Genomic DNA, 12830 nt, shown 5'->3' on the forward strand with positions numbered 1-12830 from the left:
AAAGCAATTATTTGGGAGCACTTGCAAAATGAATGCATGTTGGCAATCTGTGTAGTTATAGAGATCCCACTCAGATCTAACTGCTTGGCTGTGCCGATTTTACCAATGAAATAATAATTAAAAAAATCAAAATAAATTCTCCATATCCCAGGACTGCAGTCTATTCTTTGCTGAGAGTGTAAGGCCTCTGCAGGGTCAGAGAATTTGATTGTAACCATAGCTTCTGGATTGGCAACAGAAATGCCATATCTGGCCCCCTCTCCTTTTACAAGCCAGCAGAAAACAACAGAGAGAATAAGAAGCAGCAAAGGAAACTTTCATCTTGATTAAAAATAGGAAATATTCATATCTGGACCCATAATACTGTGTTTAAAAAAGGTCTTTCGGACTAGTGGAAACTGTACTGGTGTGAAGACAAACACTTCAGATTTCTTGGGCAGAATAGGCAGAGTGCAGAATTCTTCAAAAGCGATGTCACAGCCTTGACTTGAAACAAGCTCAGGGTGCAGAGGTCCCTAGCAACATGCTGTCAGCACCGAGTGACCTCAGACCACGATTAAACAAACGTATAGGAAGCACACAGACACCCCATCTTTGCCACCTCAGAAAACCCTGAGTAGGTGGGTGTAGGATAAATTGTAGGATAAATTGAGGGGAACAAGCAGCCCTCCAGGTTTTATGTTTGCTGAAGAAGAAGGGAGACGTCACCATGTGCCCCAAACTCCACTGAGTGGTTTCACTGGGAGGAGGGAACCTTTCAGCCAGCCTAGAGCCATTCATCGTTCACAGGGGCTTGGTAAGGTTTTTCTGGACACAAGAGGCCCAAAGTGACCACCTCATTCGTCCGGTCCGTACCCTTACTATTCTTTCTCATATGGTTCAAGAATAACGTGCCTTCCTCAGCTCAAGGATAGAAAATATTAAAAAAGAAATCAGCATGAGATTTATGTGAACATGTTGCATTTGAAAAGAAATACCACATATACACACAGAGGTAGAGGAGTAAAACACATTAGAAAGATTATATCACAAAACAGGTAAAAATTAAGACAACGTATTTCTCTAAGACACAATCTGACAACATATATTAATACCAAATATACACACACTCACTTCAGTTCACCTAGGAAACCACCTTATAGAATTGCACTGTCTGAATTGATAGCTACTAATAATTGAATTATGGAACTATTTCCTAGTGCAACTGAGGAACTAAAATTTTAATTTAAAAACCGATACTCATTTCAGTTATTGGAAAGCTTTTTAGTGTGTTTGGAAAAATTTGGGCATGTGAATTTACTTTGCAACTGTAACTTTTATGAAATCTAAAAACAGATCAAGTATTGCCAATGAAAATGTGTCTTAAGATATGTTCTAAGTATAAAATGTGTACTAGATTTTAAAGGCTTAGTTCAGTTAAAAAGAATATAAAATAATTCATTGAAATGATAATATCATGGTTATAATGGGTGAAATAATATTAATAAAATTAATTTTATGAGTTTCTTTTTAAGTTTTTAAAGTAGAAACTAGAAATTTTTAAATCACATGTGACTTGCATTATATTTCTATCAGATAGCACTGCTATAGAATAAAGCCACCAGGATGTGAAATAAGTGGGCAGGTATTATTCGAAGTAGCCAAAACCAGGGCAAAACCCCCCAAAGTGGATGCTTGTCCTTAGAGGAATGGATAATACATACACATAATATGTCATGGACTTTTACGAAGGCTTTGAAAAACACAGCTTTGCCAGTGGACTTGAATATCATGAAGAATTGTTATAGAAGAAAAACAGACTGCAGAGAAATGTGAGTCGTCCCAGAATATCCCAGTATGATAAAACAACCATACCAATCCTCAATAGCGTATGTTATAAAACATGACCTGAGCATGAAAAAAAAAGTACAGAAAGCTAGATGTCAGATTATTTAACCTGGGTTACCTGTATCTGGTGGGCCAAGGCCAGGGAAGGGAGGGAAGCGAGTAGAATTTACAATGTTTAACTCCCTCCCTCTCCCAGCATATATGTATCTCATTTATGTGCAATTGTACCCCCCTTCCCTCCACACACATACTAGTGGAAAGGGAAGGACAGAGTTAGAACTATATCTAATGACTTGGTAGAAATGTCCAAGGTATGTTGCCAAGTGAAAAGAAGTTGTATGTGATATTTAAGTCGATTCATTCTAGTTCTGTAGAAGCAACAAATCCTCCATGCGCTTATATATGTTCAAAGAAAGGTGTGTGTGTGTGTGTGTGTGTGTGTGTGACTTTTTACTAGAAATGGTTATACCTTTCTGCAGTTGAAAAAAGAAGGAAACTTAAAAAAACAGGACAGTAATTATTAAGTTTTCCTTGAAATAAAAGAGCTCAGAGCAGAGATACAAACTTCCCAAGAACAGTAATTGCAACAGACAGAATTTGAATATGAGTTGGTTACAGAAGCACATTAGAAATAGCACAGAAATCTTCTTAGAGAGTCTCAGGTATAAAATAAAATAGATGTAAAGAATTAAAAAGAGAAAAATGAGTTAGAAAGAGAGTAGCCCTAGCAGACCAACGAGAACCAACATATGAATAATCAGCACCCTGGCATGCTATTGTCACAGGATTTTCTGAAGGTTGACACAAAGAACATAGAGAAAAGACAAGTAAATATACTTTCCTAAAATAAAATCTAAACGCTGAAAGGGCACATGAATTCCAAGAAAATTTGATACAAATGATCAATAGAAATAACCTAGTATATTGTACTTCAGAGAAAAAGCGTCCTTTGGGCATTTAATTTCATCCTTCTCCTCTGCTGACACACACACACACACACACACACACACACACACACACCAGCTATTTACATATACATTTCAAAAAACTGTGCATGAACAAGAAAGAAAACATAACTAAAATAAATTACCCAAGGTATTCCAAAACCTTTTTCACATTTTTTTTTCTTTCTTGTGAATCACCTTTTGACTCAGTCATCGGTGTTTGTGTTTTCTCACACAATGTGGTCTTTGGGCTATTAAGAGAATTGGTGATGAGCATTTCATTAAAGAGCACCCAGCCATTGTCTCCAGAATTTTCTTTTGACACACATTATATCTCAGAACCCATTAAGGAAGGTTCTTCTCTGATTCCTACTAAGCAGCTTTGATGCTGATGCTTTCCTGGTCAATGGAAGTATCGGTGGAAGGTTTTGGATCTCAAACAGGACTTATTTTTCCTCTTCAAATGGTCTTAAAGTGACTTTTTGACCAAAAGGTAGTGCCATTTTCCAGTCCTGTCAGCAGGAAGAGAAACAAATCCTGCATGAGTAGGCTTTCTGTGATACAACAGGTTGACTCCTTGAAGGGAGAAACGAATATCATGTATCCATGTACTTTATCATGTTGTTTCTTCAAAATACTCACTATTCTTCCCTCAGACATGATAATTCATCCATAGCCATTGATATCATGCTTATTATATGATTAGCTTTGGGTAATAGAATGTAGTAGAAGTGAAAGGTCTTTCCTAACAGAAGTTAGGAAACTAACCCCCCACCCCCACCCCGCCATAGTGGCTGCTGCTTTAGTCTGGGTCCTGGAAGTAAAGACAACATGAAATATAGCCAGAATTGACCCCCCAGTAAGCACAAGCTGCAAGGAGAAAATAAACTTGTAAGTCACCAAGTTTTTTGGCTTATTTCTTATTGCAACAATATTTAGGGTCAGCTGACTGGTATAACTCTCTAAGCATACAGGATTTCAAACTTGGTTTTAGAATGATCTAAATGCTCTTTTAAAAGACTCCTGATTTCTGTAGGACTTCCTCCTGAGGAAGGCCATGAATGGGTAATAAATGACTGATCCTTCTCCTTGTAACATTCTTGGCTACTTCAGGTCAACCAGGGTGAATGCACTGACCTCTCCTGAGATGTTCTGGAAGTGAGTCAGAGTGTATCTGAGCCGTAGCCCCACTGTTGTAAGCCAACATTTATACCTGCATTCTGGTAATATGTCTTAAAATTGTAGGGTCAGAAAACATCTTTGGGACTGGAGGCAATAGCCCATCTTGAGATGTCACAGTAGTTCTCAGTGTGGATGGGTTTGAGGAAGACAGGGAAAGAGAGGAGGACGATGCTGGAGATATGAAAGGTTCACTCCCATTTTTCTCTTTCCGGTTAAAGCTGACTCCATGATGGAAATATCCATCTGTCAGGAATAGTGTTTTTTTTTTTTTTTTTCCCCACCCCAAAGCAGGAAATTCAGCATCTGTACCTAGAGTTCCATTGGAGGAGGGGGCAAACTCAAAGTGCATCAGGGATCCAAGTGCAGTTCAGCATTGATGGAGCCAACAATGTGCAGCAGCCCCTTAAAGAAGACAAGCTGTGGTTTCCTCCTGGGATGACGTCACCAGGGCCGTTGACAATAGTGCTGGTGGAAAGTAGGATAAAACAGTTAGTTGAGCCTCAGAAGACAGAACGGTAGATGGGCAGAAGACACATTAAAAATAGCATGGAGTGGGAAGCTGATTTCCTCCCCACTTTCAGGTTAGGGTGGGTTAAGGACAGAGGCCCCAGAGAATTAGTTTTGATTCTCAAATTCTGTCTGGCCTCAAGGACTCCCCCCCGTTTCTTCCAGAATAAGCCAAGAATCAATCCTCATAAAGCACTAGCACATTAAGAAGGGCGGATGGGGTAGGGGGATTGGTTTTGCAGGTAGAAAGCGTACAGGATGGGAGGTGCCAGTATGGGTCACGGGCCCCTGGTGGCCCCTCAAGTTGGGATGGCTCGGTGCACGGCTCGGTGCCCTTGAAAGGGAGGCAGTACCAACTAATTAATTACTGGGCATAAGTTAAGGGCACGGACTTTGGACAGAAAGACGTAAATTTTCTATCTTGATTGTGCTTGCAGGGATACTCTCCCTGCAGGGATTGTGCTTGGGAAAGTGGGATAGCCTTCTCAAGGCCTGATTTTATTGAACACCAAAAAGAGCAATAGTTTTTAACTTCTATGGAGGTTTTGGGGTTTAAATGAGCTAATTCACACCAATGGCCTATCACAAAGCTGGGGGCATAAGAAATGCTTGTGTAGCACTTGCTAGTTAGTATCATACTTCTTAGTCTCAGCTGAGAGAGGTCAAGACAAAAGGTGGTTTAGAACCATTGCACAAGTTCTTCTTTTTCTCTTTTTAAAAGATTTATGTTTTTATTTGAGAGAGGGAGAGTGTGTGAGTGTGAGTGGGAGGAGGGCAGAGGCAGAAGGACAAGGAGACTTCTCGCAGAACAGGGAACCTGATGCGGGGACTCAATCTCATGACCCTGAGATTTTGACCTGAGCCAAAGTCAAGAGCCAGAGGCCCAACAGACTGAGCCACCCAGGCACCCCATAAGCTCTTATTATTGAACACAGAGTTATAAAGTTATAAAAATAAGCAGATGGGGTCTGTACACCTAATTTGTTTATTAATAATGGCTACGAAGAAGTCAGACTCAAGGGTGCAATACCTGTTCAGTAGAGTTTGACAACAAGTTACCACATCGGATGTGTTTGCAGGTGGACTGGAGCTGAAGGCATTCTCTAAAAGGTGATAGCAGTCGAGGTCTATGGGGGTGCTGGAGAGTATCCCTGGAAGTGAAATAGAGTGCCCTCCGCTTTAATAACGATCAACATCACCAAGCCCTCCTCCCGTTCTTAGCTTCTTCAGCGCTCTGCACATTTCACTCTACAATACACACAGCAGCTCTGCCTCTCGGCTCCCCACAGTGGCTGATGCTGCCTTTACAGGGTGGGGGGCACAGAGCCCTGAAAGCTGCCGCTCTGTGGGCTCCGGGAAACAGGACACAAGGGACAGCCTGCAGTACCTGCAATGCAGGCTGTCATGAAGCAGGCGACGGTCCCCGCGATCAGCGCTCTCACTGCCCCTGCAGCGATATCGTGCTTTCTGGAAGGAGCCATGGATGCTAGGAGACATGGAAATAGGAGATTAAGGTGGAGGTCATTGATTGGGAATTCCAAATTCCCCACCTCTGAGAACTGTTCTGGGGCTGGGCGTTTCAGGTGAGAGACTTTTCTTTTCTTTCTTTTTTTTTTTTTTTTTCCAAATTCACTGGGAAAGTCAAGATTCAGGGGCTTCGTGATGAGCTCCACATCCAGAGTTCTCTGGCCGGGGGGAGAAGAGAAGAAATATGTCCACACCAGAAGGTCCAGAAGCTTCCCTTTTCTGAAGAAGAAGCAAGTTCTCCATTTTATTCTAAGTTTCACCACAGCGTCTGGAGGCCGTGGCGACGCAAATGGATGTCAAGGTAGGATGCAAACATCTCCAGCTCATCATCACCAGCTACTTCCGTGCCTACGGCTGACATCACTAACTAATCACAGCATTTCCCTGCTTGCCCTTGGCCTCAGAATCCTTCTCCAGGTGGCCTTTTTAAGTCCACTGGAACTGGCATGCACAGCGAAGTCTATGCATCGTCCCTGGGTAGAGAAGCACTGGTATATTTGAACAAATTCTTCCTGACATTAGCTGGGGTTGCATAAGAAAACTATATTGTAGAGCAGGAATTAAAAAAAAAAAAAAAAGACCTCAAAGCATTTACTACTGTCACAAGACCTTCTTTCCCCCCAGACGCCAATAATGTTACAGAGAAAGATGGAGATCGAAAGTATGTTTATGTCACATACATTATTGAAGAATATTCTTTTCACTTACTGAGTCCACCGATCACTATTCCTAGGGAACCAAAATTAGCGAAGCCACAGAGAGCATAGGTGGCAATTGTCTCTGAACGAATCTGTAAATAAGCACAAACACACAGAAGTATACATGGTGCGACTCAGCTTAGTAAGTCTGACATCCTAACCAGGCTTCCTTTTCTGACTATGGAATCGATATGGACAAGTGAACGTGCAGTGCATGGTGTCAAACACCTATTTGTTTCCTAGACCACCCCCCTTTTCCATCTTCCCTTGAATTTGGAGAGAGAGAAAGGGGCTGTGTGGATTTGGAGACTCTACAAAGGAGTTGGGACCACAAGTCTTAGTCTCTACAGATGCTACTTTCTGCCCAATGATAACCCCTAACATTCATGGCCACTTGCTATCATGTGCCAGGCGCAGTGCTAGCCTACTGAGGATATCAGATTGGTCCCAGAAGCTACTCACATTACATTTGTTGGATGAAGGACTTATCTAGGAAGTATAAAGAGCTGTTATAATTTGTTAATAAGACAAACATCCAATAAAAAATGGCTAAAGAGATTTCAAAAAAGACATTTAAATGGCCACAAGCAGATGAGAAGATGTTCAACATCATTCATTCACCAGGGAAATGCAAATCAGAACAATAACATACCACTACACATCCATGAAAATGGCTAAAAAATGGACAATACCAAGTGCTGACAAGGATGTGGAACAACAGGAATTCTTGTATGTTGTTGGTGGGAATGTAAAGCGACACAGTCTTTATAAAGTACAAACATACTTGGCAGTTTCTTATCAAGTTAATAGACACAGCCAGTCTCACCCAGCAATAACACTCCTTTGAAATTTTCCCAGGAGAAATAAAAGCATATGTCCATAACAAGACTGTACTAGAGTATTTATGGCAGCTATACTCATAATACCTTCAAGCTAGAAACAACCCAAATGTCTTGAGACAGACAAATGGATAAATAAATTATGGCTATCCATAAAATAGAATACTACTCTGCAGTTAGAAGGAAAAGGCATGAAACAAAATGAATGCTGAGTGAGTCCACCTGACTGAAATTTTACAAGCAAAAGTAATCTATAGTGAACGAAAAATCAGGCTGCCTGGGAATGACGGGGCGGGTAGGGATATTGTTGACTGCAACCGGCCATGAGAGAAATTTCCGAGGTTTTCTATGTAATCACGGAGGATGAGGTTACACAGGCGGTACATTTGTCACAACCTGTATATACAACCAAAAAGGGGTCTTTTTTGTATGTAAATTATACTTCAGTGAAAAGGAATTATATTAGTAAGAATGAAACTCTTAGGTGTCAAAGAGTTCCTTTCATTCTGGTTGTGGTGTGCTTGCCTTTCTTTGGTCTTCAGATCTAACCATCCCTTAGAAGTATTAGGTGGAAGAATGGTCATGGGCAGTAAGGAGATGGGAGATGAATTTGTAGAAGGAAGAGAGCATGGTCCTCCAGCTCTACTCTGATGGCCAAGAGGTGTTGCTTGGCCCAGATAATTCTTTCTCAGGTTGAGGGACTGACTACAGGACACTCAAAAGTTTCAGTGGACTTTGTTGTTCACCAGAAACTCACCCAATCTGGCAAAGGCACCCACACAATTGAGGCAATAATTTTCTTTTCTAAAACCCTGAAAAATCTCTGATTTGGTTTAAAGAACAAACCAGGAAAATATGACATTCAAAATTAGTAATGCCTTTTTATCCCCCAACTGACTAGATTTTTTTAAAAGCTCACATTCGAGACTCAAGTGGACACATAAATTTTTTTTTTGATTATAAGGCCTCTCTTCTCTTTCATGGTTTTCTCAGAACGCCTTTGTTGATATTTTCAATCAGCGTGCATATAGCAGGCAGGAAAAAAAAATAATGTATTTGAGCAATCCGTTGTTTCTGGAAAAGCTCGTCCTCATTCCCAGCGCTCTCTAGTGCTTTTCATTTAGTTCAATTGGCTTTAAAAACAGGCAGGCTTATTAAGAGACCGTGGGGAGGGAGATGGCACAGAGCACTTGAGATTCCTCTTTCCTGTTTCTGGGGATCTGTGGAAAGGGGATACACAGATGTGGCCATATAGGGTTTTATAATAAGAGGAAAAGGAGGTGAAATGATGCTACTTTGCCTTTTCCCATACATGTGCAAGATTACATGAGAACAGCTCCACCACACTGGGAAATGAATAATATATCATATAGCTCTCCTAGCTCCTGAGCAAAGATGCTGTGTATTCAAGGACAGTCTTCGCAGCACTGCTTCCAATGGCAGGAAATTGGTCACAATGTCCATCCACAAGAGACTGGTTAAAATACACAATGGTGTGTTGATACTAGAGAATACGCTTTCACAGATACCGAGGGAGAAAGGCATCCAAGATATGTTATTACGGGCATAGAGCAAAGTTAAGAGCATACTCTGGTACAGGGAGAAGAGCTGAGTGGCAGAGAAATAAGGAGGAAGCTTACTTTTCCCTCTTGCCTTTTTGTACCTTTTGAATTCTGAACCATGATATGTATACATCAAATGAAAACAAACAAACATGCAAAGTATTATTTTTATGCTAAGAAAGAAAAGATGACGGAGTAGCAAAGAGCTCATTCTGTGGACAATGTGCTCCATACATAGTCTGACCCGGACAACACTGGGTTTTATTTCATAGACCCAGATCTTATGCTTCGGTTGTGTGGTCCCTTTTCCGGGAGATGCTACAACACTCCCACCACGTGTTGGTGGGTAAACAAAAATTGCAGGGACTCATCCCCATTTTGTTGACTGGAAATAAGAAATTAGAAAAAACAAAATGCTTTTGCCATTATGACTCAACAGTAGCAGAAGCCCTTGGGCTCCTGTCTCCAAATGTCCTCTGTAGGTCTGCCTCTTGCTGGGCTCACCCAACCCAAGTCGGCCCTCCTGTTCTGTCTCTGTTCTAATAATGGCTGTTCACAAACCTGGTTGGCACCCCCAGGATTGTGAGCTTGCTTTGCTCATTAAAAAACTACTTTCTCCTGGCAACTGGAACTTGGAGATGGAAAGCAATTCACTTAATTTAGCCCATTGTTTACTTTTGGCAGGGAAACAGACTGGTTTGTGGTGGCATCCAAACAATGAAAACATTTGGCCAAGCTCCACTGTATGATCAGTTGAAGAATAAACATTTGAGAAACAGGAGACCTACAGAACCACTGTTATCAGATGTATGGGTCCAATGCCTCTGGCCATAAAACACGAATCAGAATTCTGTTGGAGTCTGCTGTTATATCTGTAGAATACATAGGAGTGAATTCGCATGTTTGGTCTTTAGGGTACTGGGAGAGATGATCGTGGTGTTCAGTGGTAGGCAATCCCAGAATGTTGGGCAGTGTGATTTTCCTCCCCTTTCCTTTTAAAGCCAAATACATGCCCAGAACATTCATTACAAATGGCTTGTTTCAATGAGTAATGGTGGTGGTCCGAAATATTCCCCATTTCCCTAAGAGTTTCCATGTGTGTGACCGTTCTGTTTTTCAGGAAGGGAAAAGCTGGAGACTTGGCTGTTAAATATGACCTAAGTCATGGCTTCACCTGAGCTCCCTTATCCCATTCAAGGCCAAGCAGGCATGGGCATCTCCTTGGAGCCCATTGACCTGAAGTGCTAGCTAGTTAGAGGATGCTTGTCCAGAAAGTTCAGGCCATAAGCCAAGCTCTTCTCTTTCCTCACCCACTTGGAGAGGAGCAGTTGTGTCTCCCTATTTCTTTAGGATGTCCAGGCACTATCTTGCTTTTGGGCAGTTTCTCCGAGTCCACAGAATTTCTAAAACTGGAAGGAAGAGAACTCCAAGATTATTAGACAATGAGCCCATGAGGGCAGAGGCCTTATCTCTTGTTCAATGTTGTGACCTCCGTGCACATGCGCATTGTACATAGAAGGCATGTAGCAAATATTTGTTGACTGATTGATTCCAGCCCCAGCTCCTACGACTCCAGGTTTGGATCTATGGCTCTCAAGAGTCAATGATCAGAGCAGGAAGGATTAGCTGTGTTGACACTCACACAGACACAGGCATATGGATTAATTCAACATAATGGAAAACTAGGAGGTGCTATATTCATTCACTATGGTTCCCTGAGATCAGGGATTTTTGTTCTGTTTTGTTCTCTGACGTATCCCCAAGTGCCTAGCCTACTACACAGAAGCACCTGTGACTATTTGACGAATGTATATATGTGATAAAGAAGTGTGTTCTGAAATCAATATATTTACTCACCGACATATATTGCTGCACGCCATCTACAAATTTGGGTCCGGCCTCCTTTCTTAAACGGATCAATTCTGAGAGGTGCTCATAAGCCACAAATTCATTGAAAAATGTCTTATAGCCTATGAGTTTGGCAACCATAAAGCTGTCTTGCCAGTCTATTCCCATCATGAAGGAAAAGGGCATGAAGATGTAGGAGCATATTATCTATAAAACCCAAAAATAGATACTTTATTAGAGTGGTGATTTGCTTCTGGTTCTTCTGCATTACTGTTGTGACAAGATTTTTCCCAACCCCTCTGTGTCTCCTTGAAGCATAGTACTCCCTTCACATCACCTTCCCCATCTCCACCCATTAGGAGTCAAGCTGGCATCAAGTCATTTGAGAGAACCTGGATTCCTGGCATGAGGCCAGTCATTCTCTCCTGAAGGGTGATAGGACATGGAGGGGGGAAGGGCAGTGGTGGGAAGACAGGAGATACATGAGAAGTGTGTGCACTGTGTAAGAGTATACTACAGGTGGTTAGGGAAGGCAATTCACAAACCTCCTTTTTTTTTTTTTTTTTTTTTTTTTTTAAACGAAGATAGGCAGAAGCAAAATGGAGGAGAGACATGATAGCATTATACCTCAAAACTCAGTTGTGGGTAGTCAAACATGTTTCCAAACCAGGACAGGGCCGCATTCACAAAAGACAACAGGGACAGGAAGGCAATCAGGTTCACAGCGATGTTTGCCACCAGCGAGATGGATGAGGATGCTCCCTGTGTTGCGGCTTCTAGGAGGTTCCTTGAATCGCTTTATCAAAAAACAGCAATTTCAGAATTATCAAGGTGTTGTCAGTGATGGACATCACAGGTGTAGAAATGTCATAATCAGAGCTCATTTGGTTAGAAACAAACTGTTAGCCTCCTGCCTTGGTCAAAATACCATCAAATCATGATGCCATTTATAATTGCTGAGTGTAGGTGATGGCAAATGGGTGTCTAACCATTCTACTACTCTGTTAATTAGGGGGGATTTATAATGAAAAACTTGGGAAATGATACAAATATTATAGGTTTTGGGGTGGCTGGTTGGCTCAGTGGGTTAAGCCTCTGCCTTTGGCTCAGGTCGTGATCTCAGGGTCGTGGGATCGAGACCTGCATCGGGCTCTCTGCTCAGCAGGGAGTCTGCTTCCCCTTCTCTCTCTCTGCCTGCCTCTCTGCCTGCTTGTGATCTCTGTCTGTCAAATAAATAAATAAAATCTTTAAAAAAAATTATAGGTTTTAAAAATTCTATTAATGTAACCACCAGAAAATATTTATAAAATATTCATGGTATAAGCACTAATAATTCAAAGAAGGCCTGAATATCTATCACCTCATTGAAGAAGTGGAATGTCACCATCACCTTTGAGCACGTCCCCTTCCCTAATCTAACTCTCTTCTCTTCAATCTCAGAGGTATCTGTCTCCTTAGAAGTTGCTTATCATTCCCTTTCTTTTCATTTTTCCTACATGAGGGTGTGCCTATTTAATACGTTGTGTAGGTTTGCACATTTGCTCAACTTTGTAAGTGGAAGCACACATATCCTATATGTGTATTCTTCCACAACTTGCTCTTCACTGACTGCAGCGACATACAAACAAGGGATAAAGCTCAGCAACATGCCCGTTGATGGATTCTGTTACTGAACTAGATTCTTTTGACTATCCTAAACCCCTTCATCTTTTTCACCCTTTTTTCTCTTTCTTTTGCCCAGGACAAAAGAAAAGGAATTGATGAGAGGTTAAAGATACCTATATCACACCTTCATTCTCCCTCTTATATAAGAAAGTTCCAGAAATGGTTGTCTCATGGCTCTCCAGTGGTCGCGAATCAGGGCTCAATAAACACTACACTATATTTTACATGAAG

At 41.4% G+C, this 12830-nt stretch overlaps 1 protein-coding gene across 2 annotated transcripts in view; it reads right to left on the reverse strand.

Annotated features, from left to right (window-relative positions):
• Positions 1-943: 943 nt before the first annotated feature.
• Positions 944-12830, reverse strand: part of SLC28A3 (solute carrier family 28 member 3) — a 61309-nt gene continuing 49422 nt past the window's right edge. For both annotated transcript variants that reach the window (XM_082695222.1, XM_082695223.1), the window contains 7 exons: positions 11562-11730; positions 10944-11141; positions 6696-6777; positions 5848-5946; positions 5491-5611; positions 4263-4418; positions 944-3283 (listed from right to left, as the gene is read on the reverse strand). In XM_082695222.1, the coding sequence (XP_082551348.1) occupies positions 4292-4418; positions 5491-5611; positions 5848-5946; positions 6696-6777; positions 10944-11141; positions 11562-11730 (796 nt within the window). In that variant the 3' untranslated portion in view covers positions 944-3283; positions 4263-4291. The remainder of the gene's footprint in view (positions 3284-4262; positions 4419-5490; positions 5612-5847; positions 5947-6695; positions 6778-10943; positions 11142-11561; positions 11731-12830) is intronic.

The sequence above is a fragment of the Mustela nivalis genome (assembly GCF_964662115.1).
Source record: "Mustela nivalis genome assembly, chromosome: 13".
NCBI classification, from domain to species: Eukaryota; Metazoa; Chordata; class Mammalia; order Carnivora; family Mustelidae; genus Mustela; species Mustela nivalis.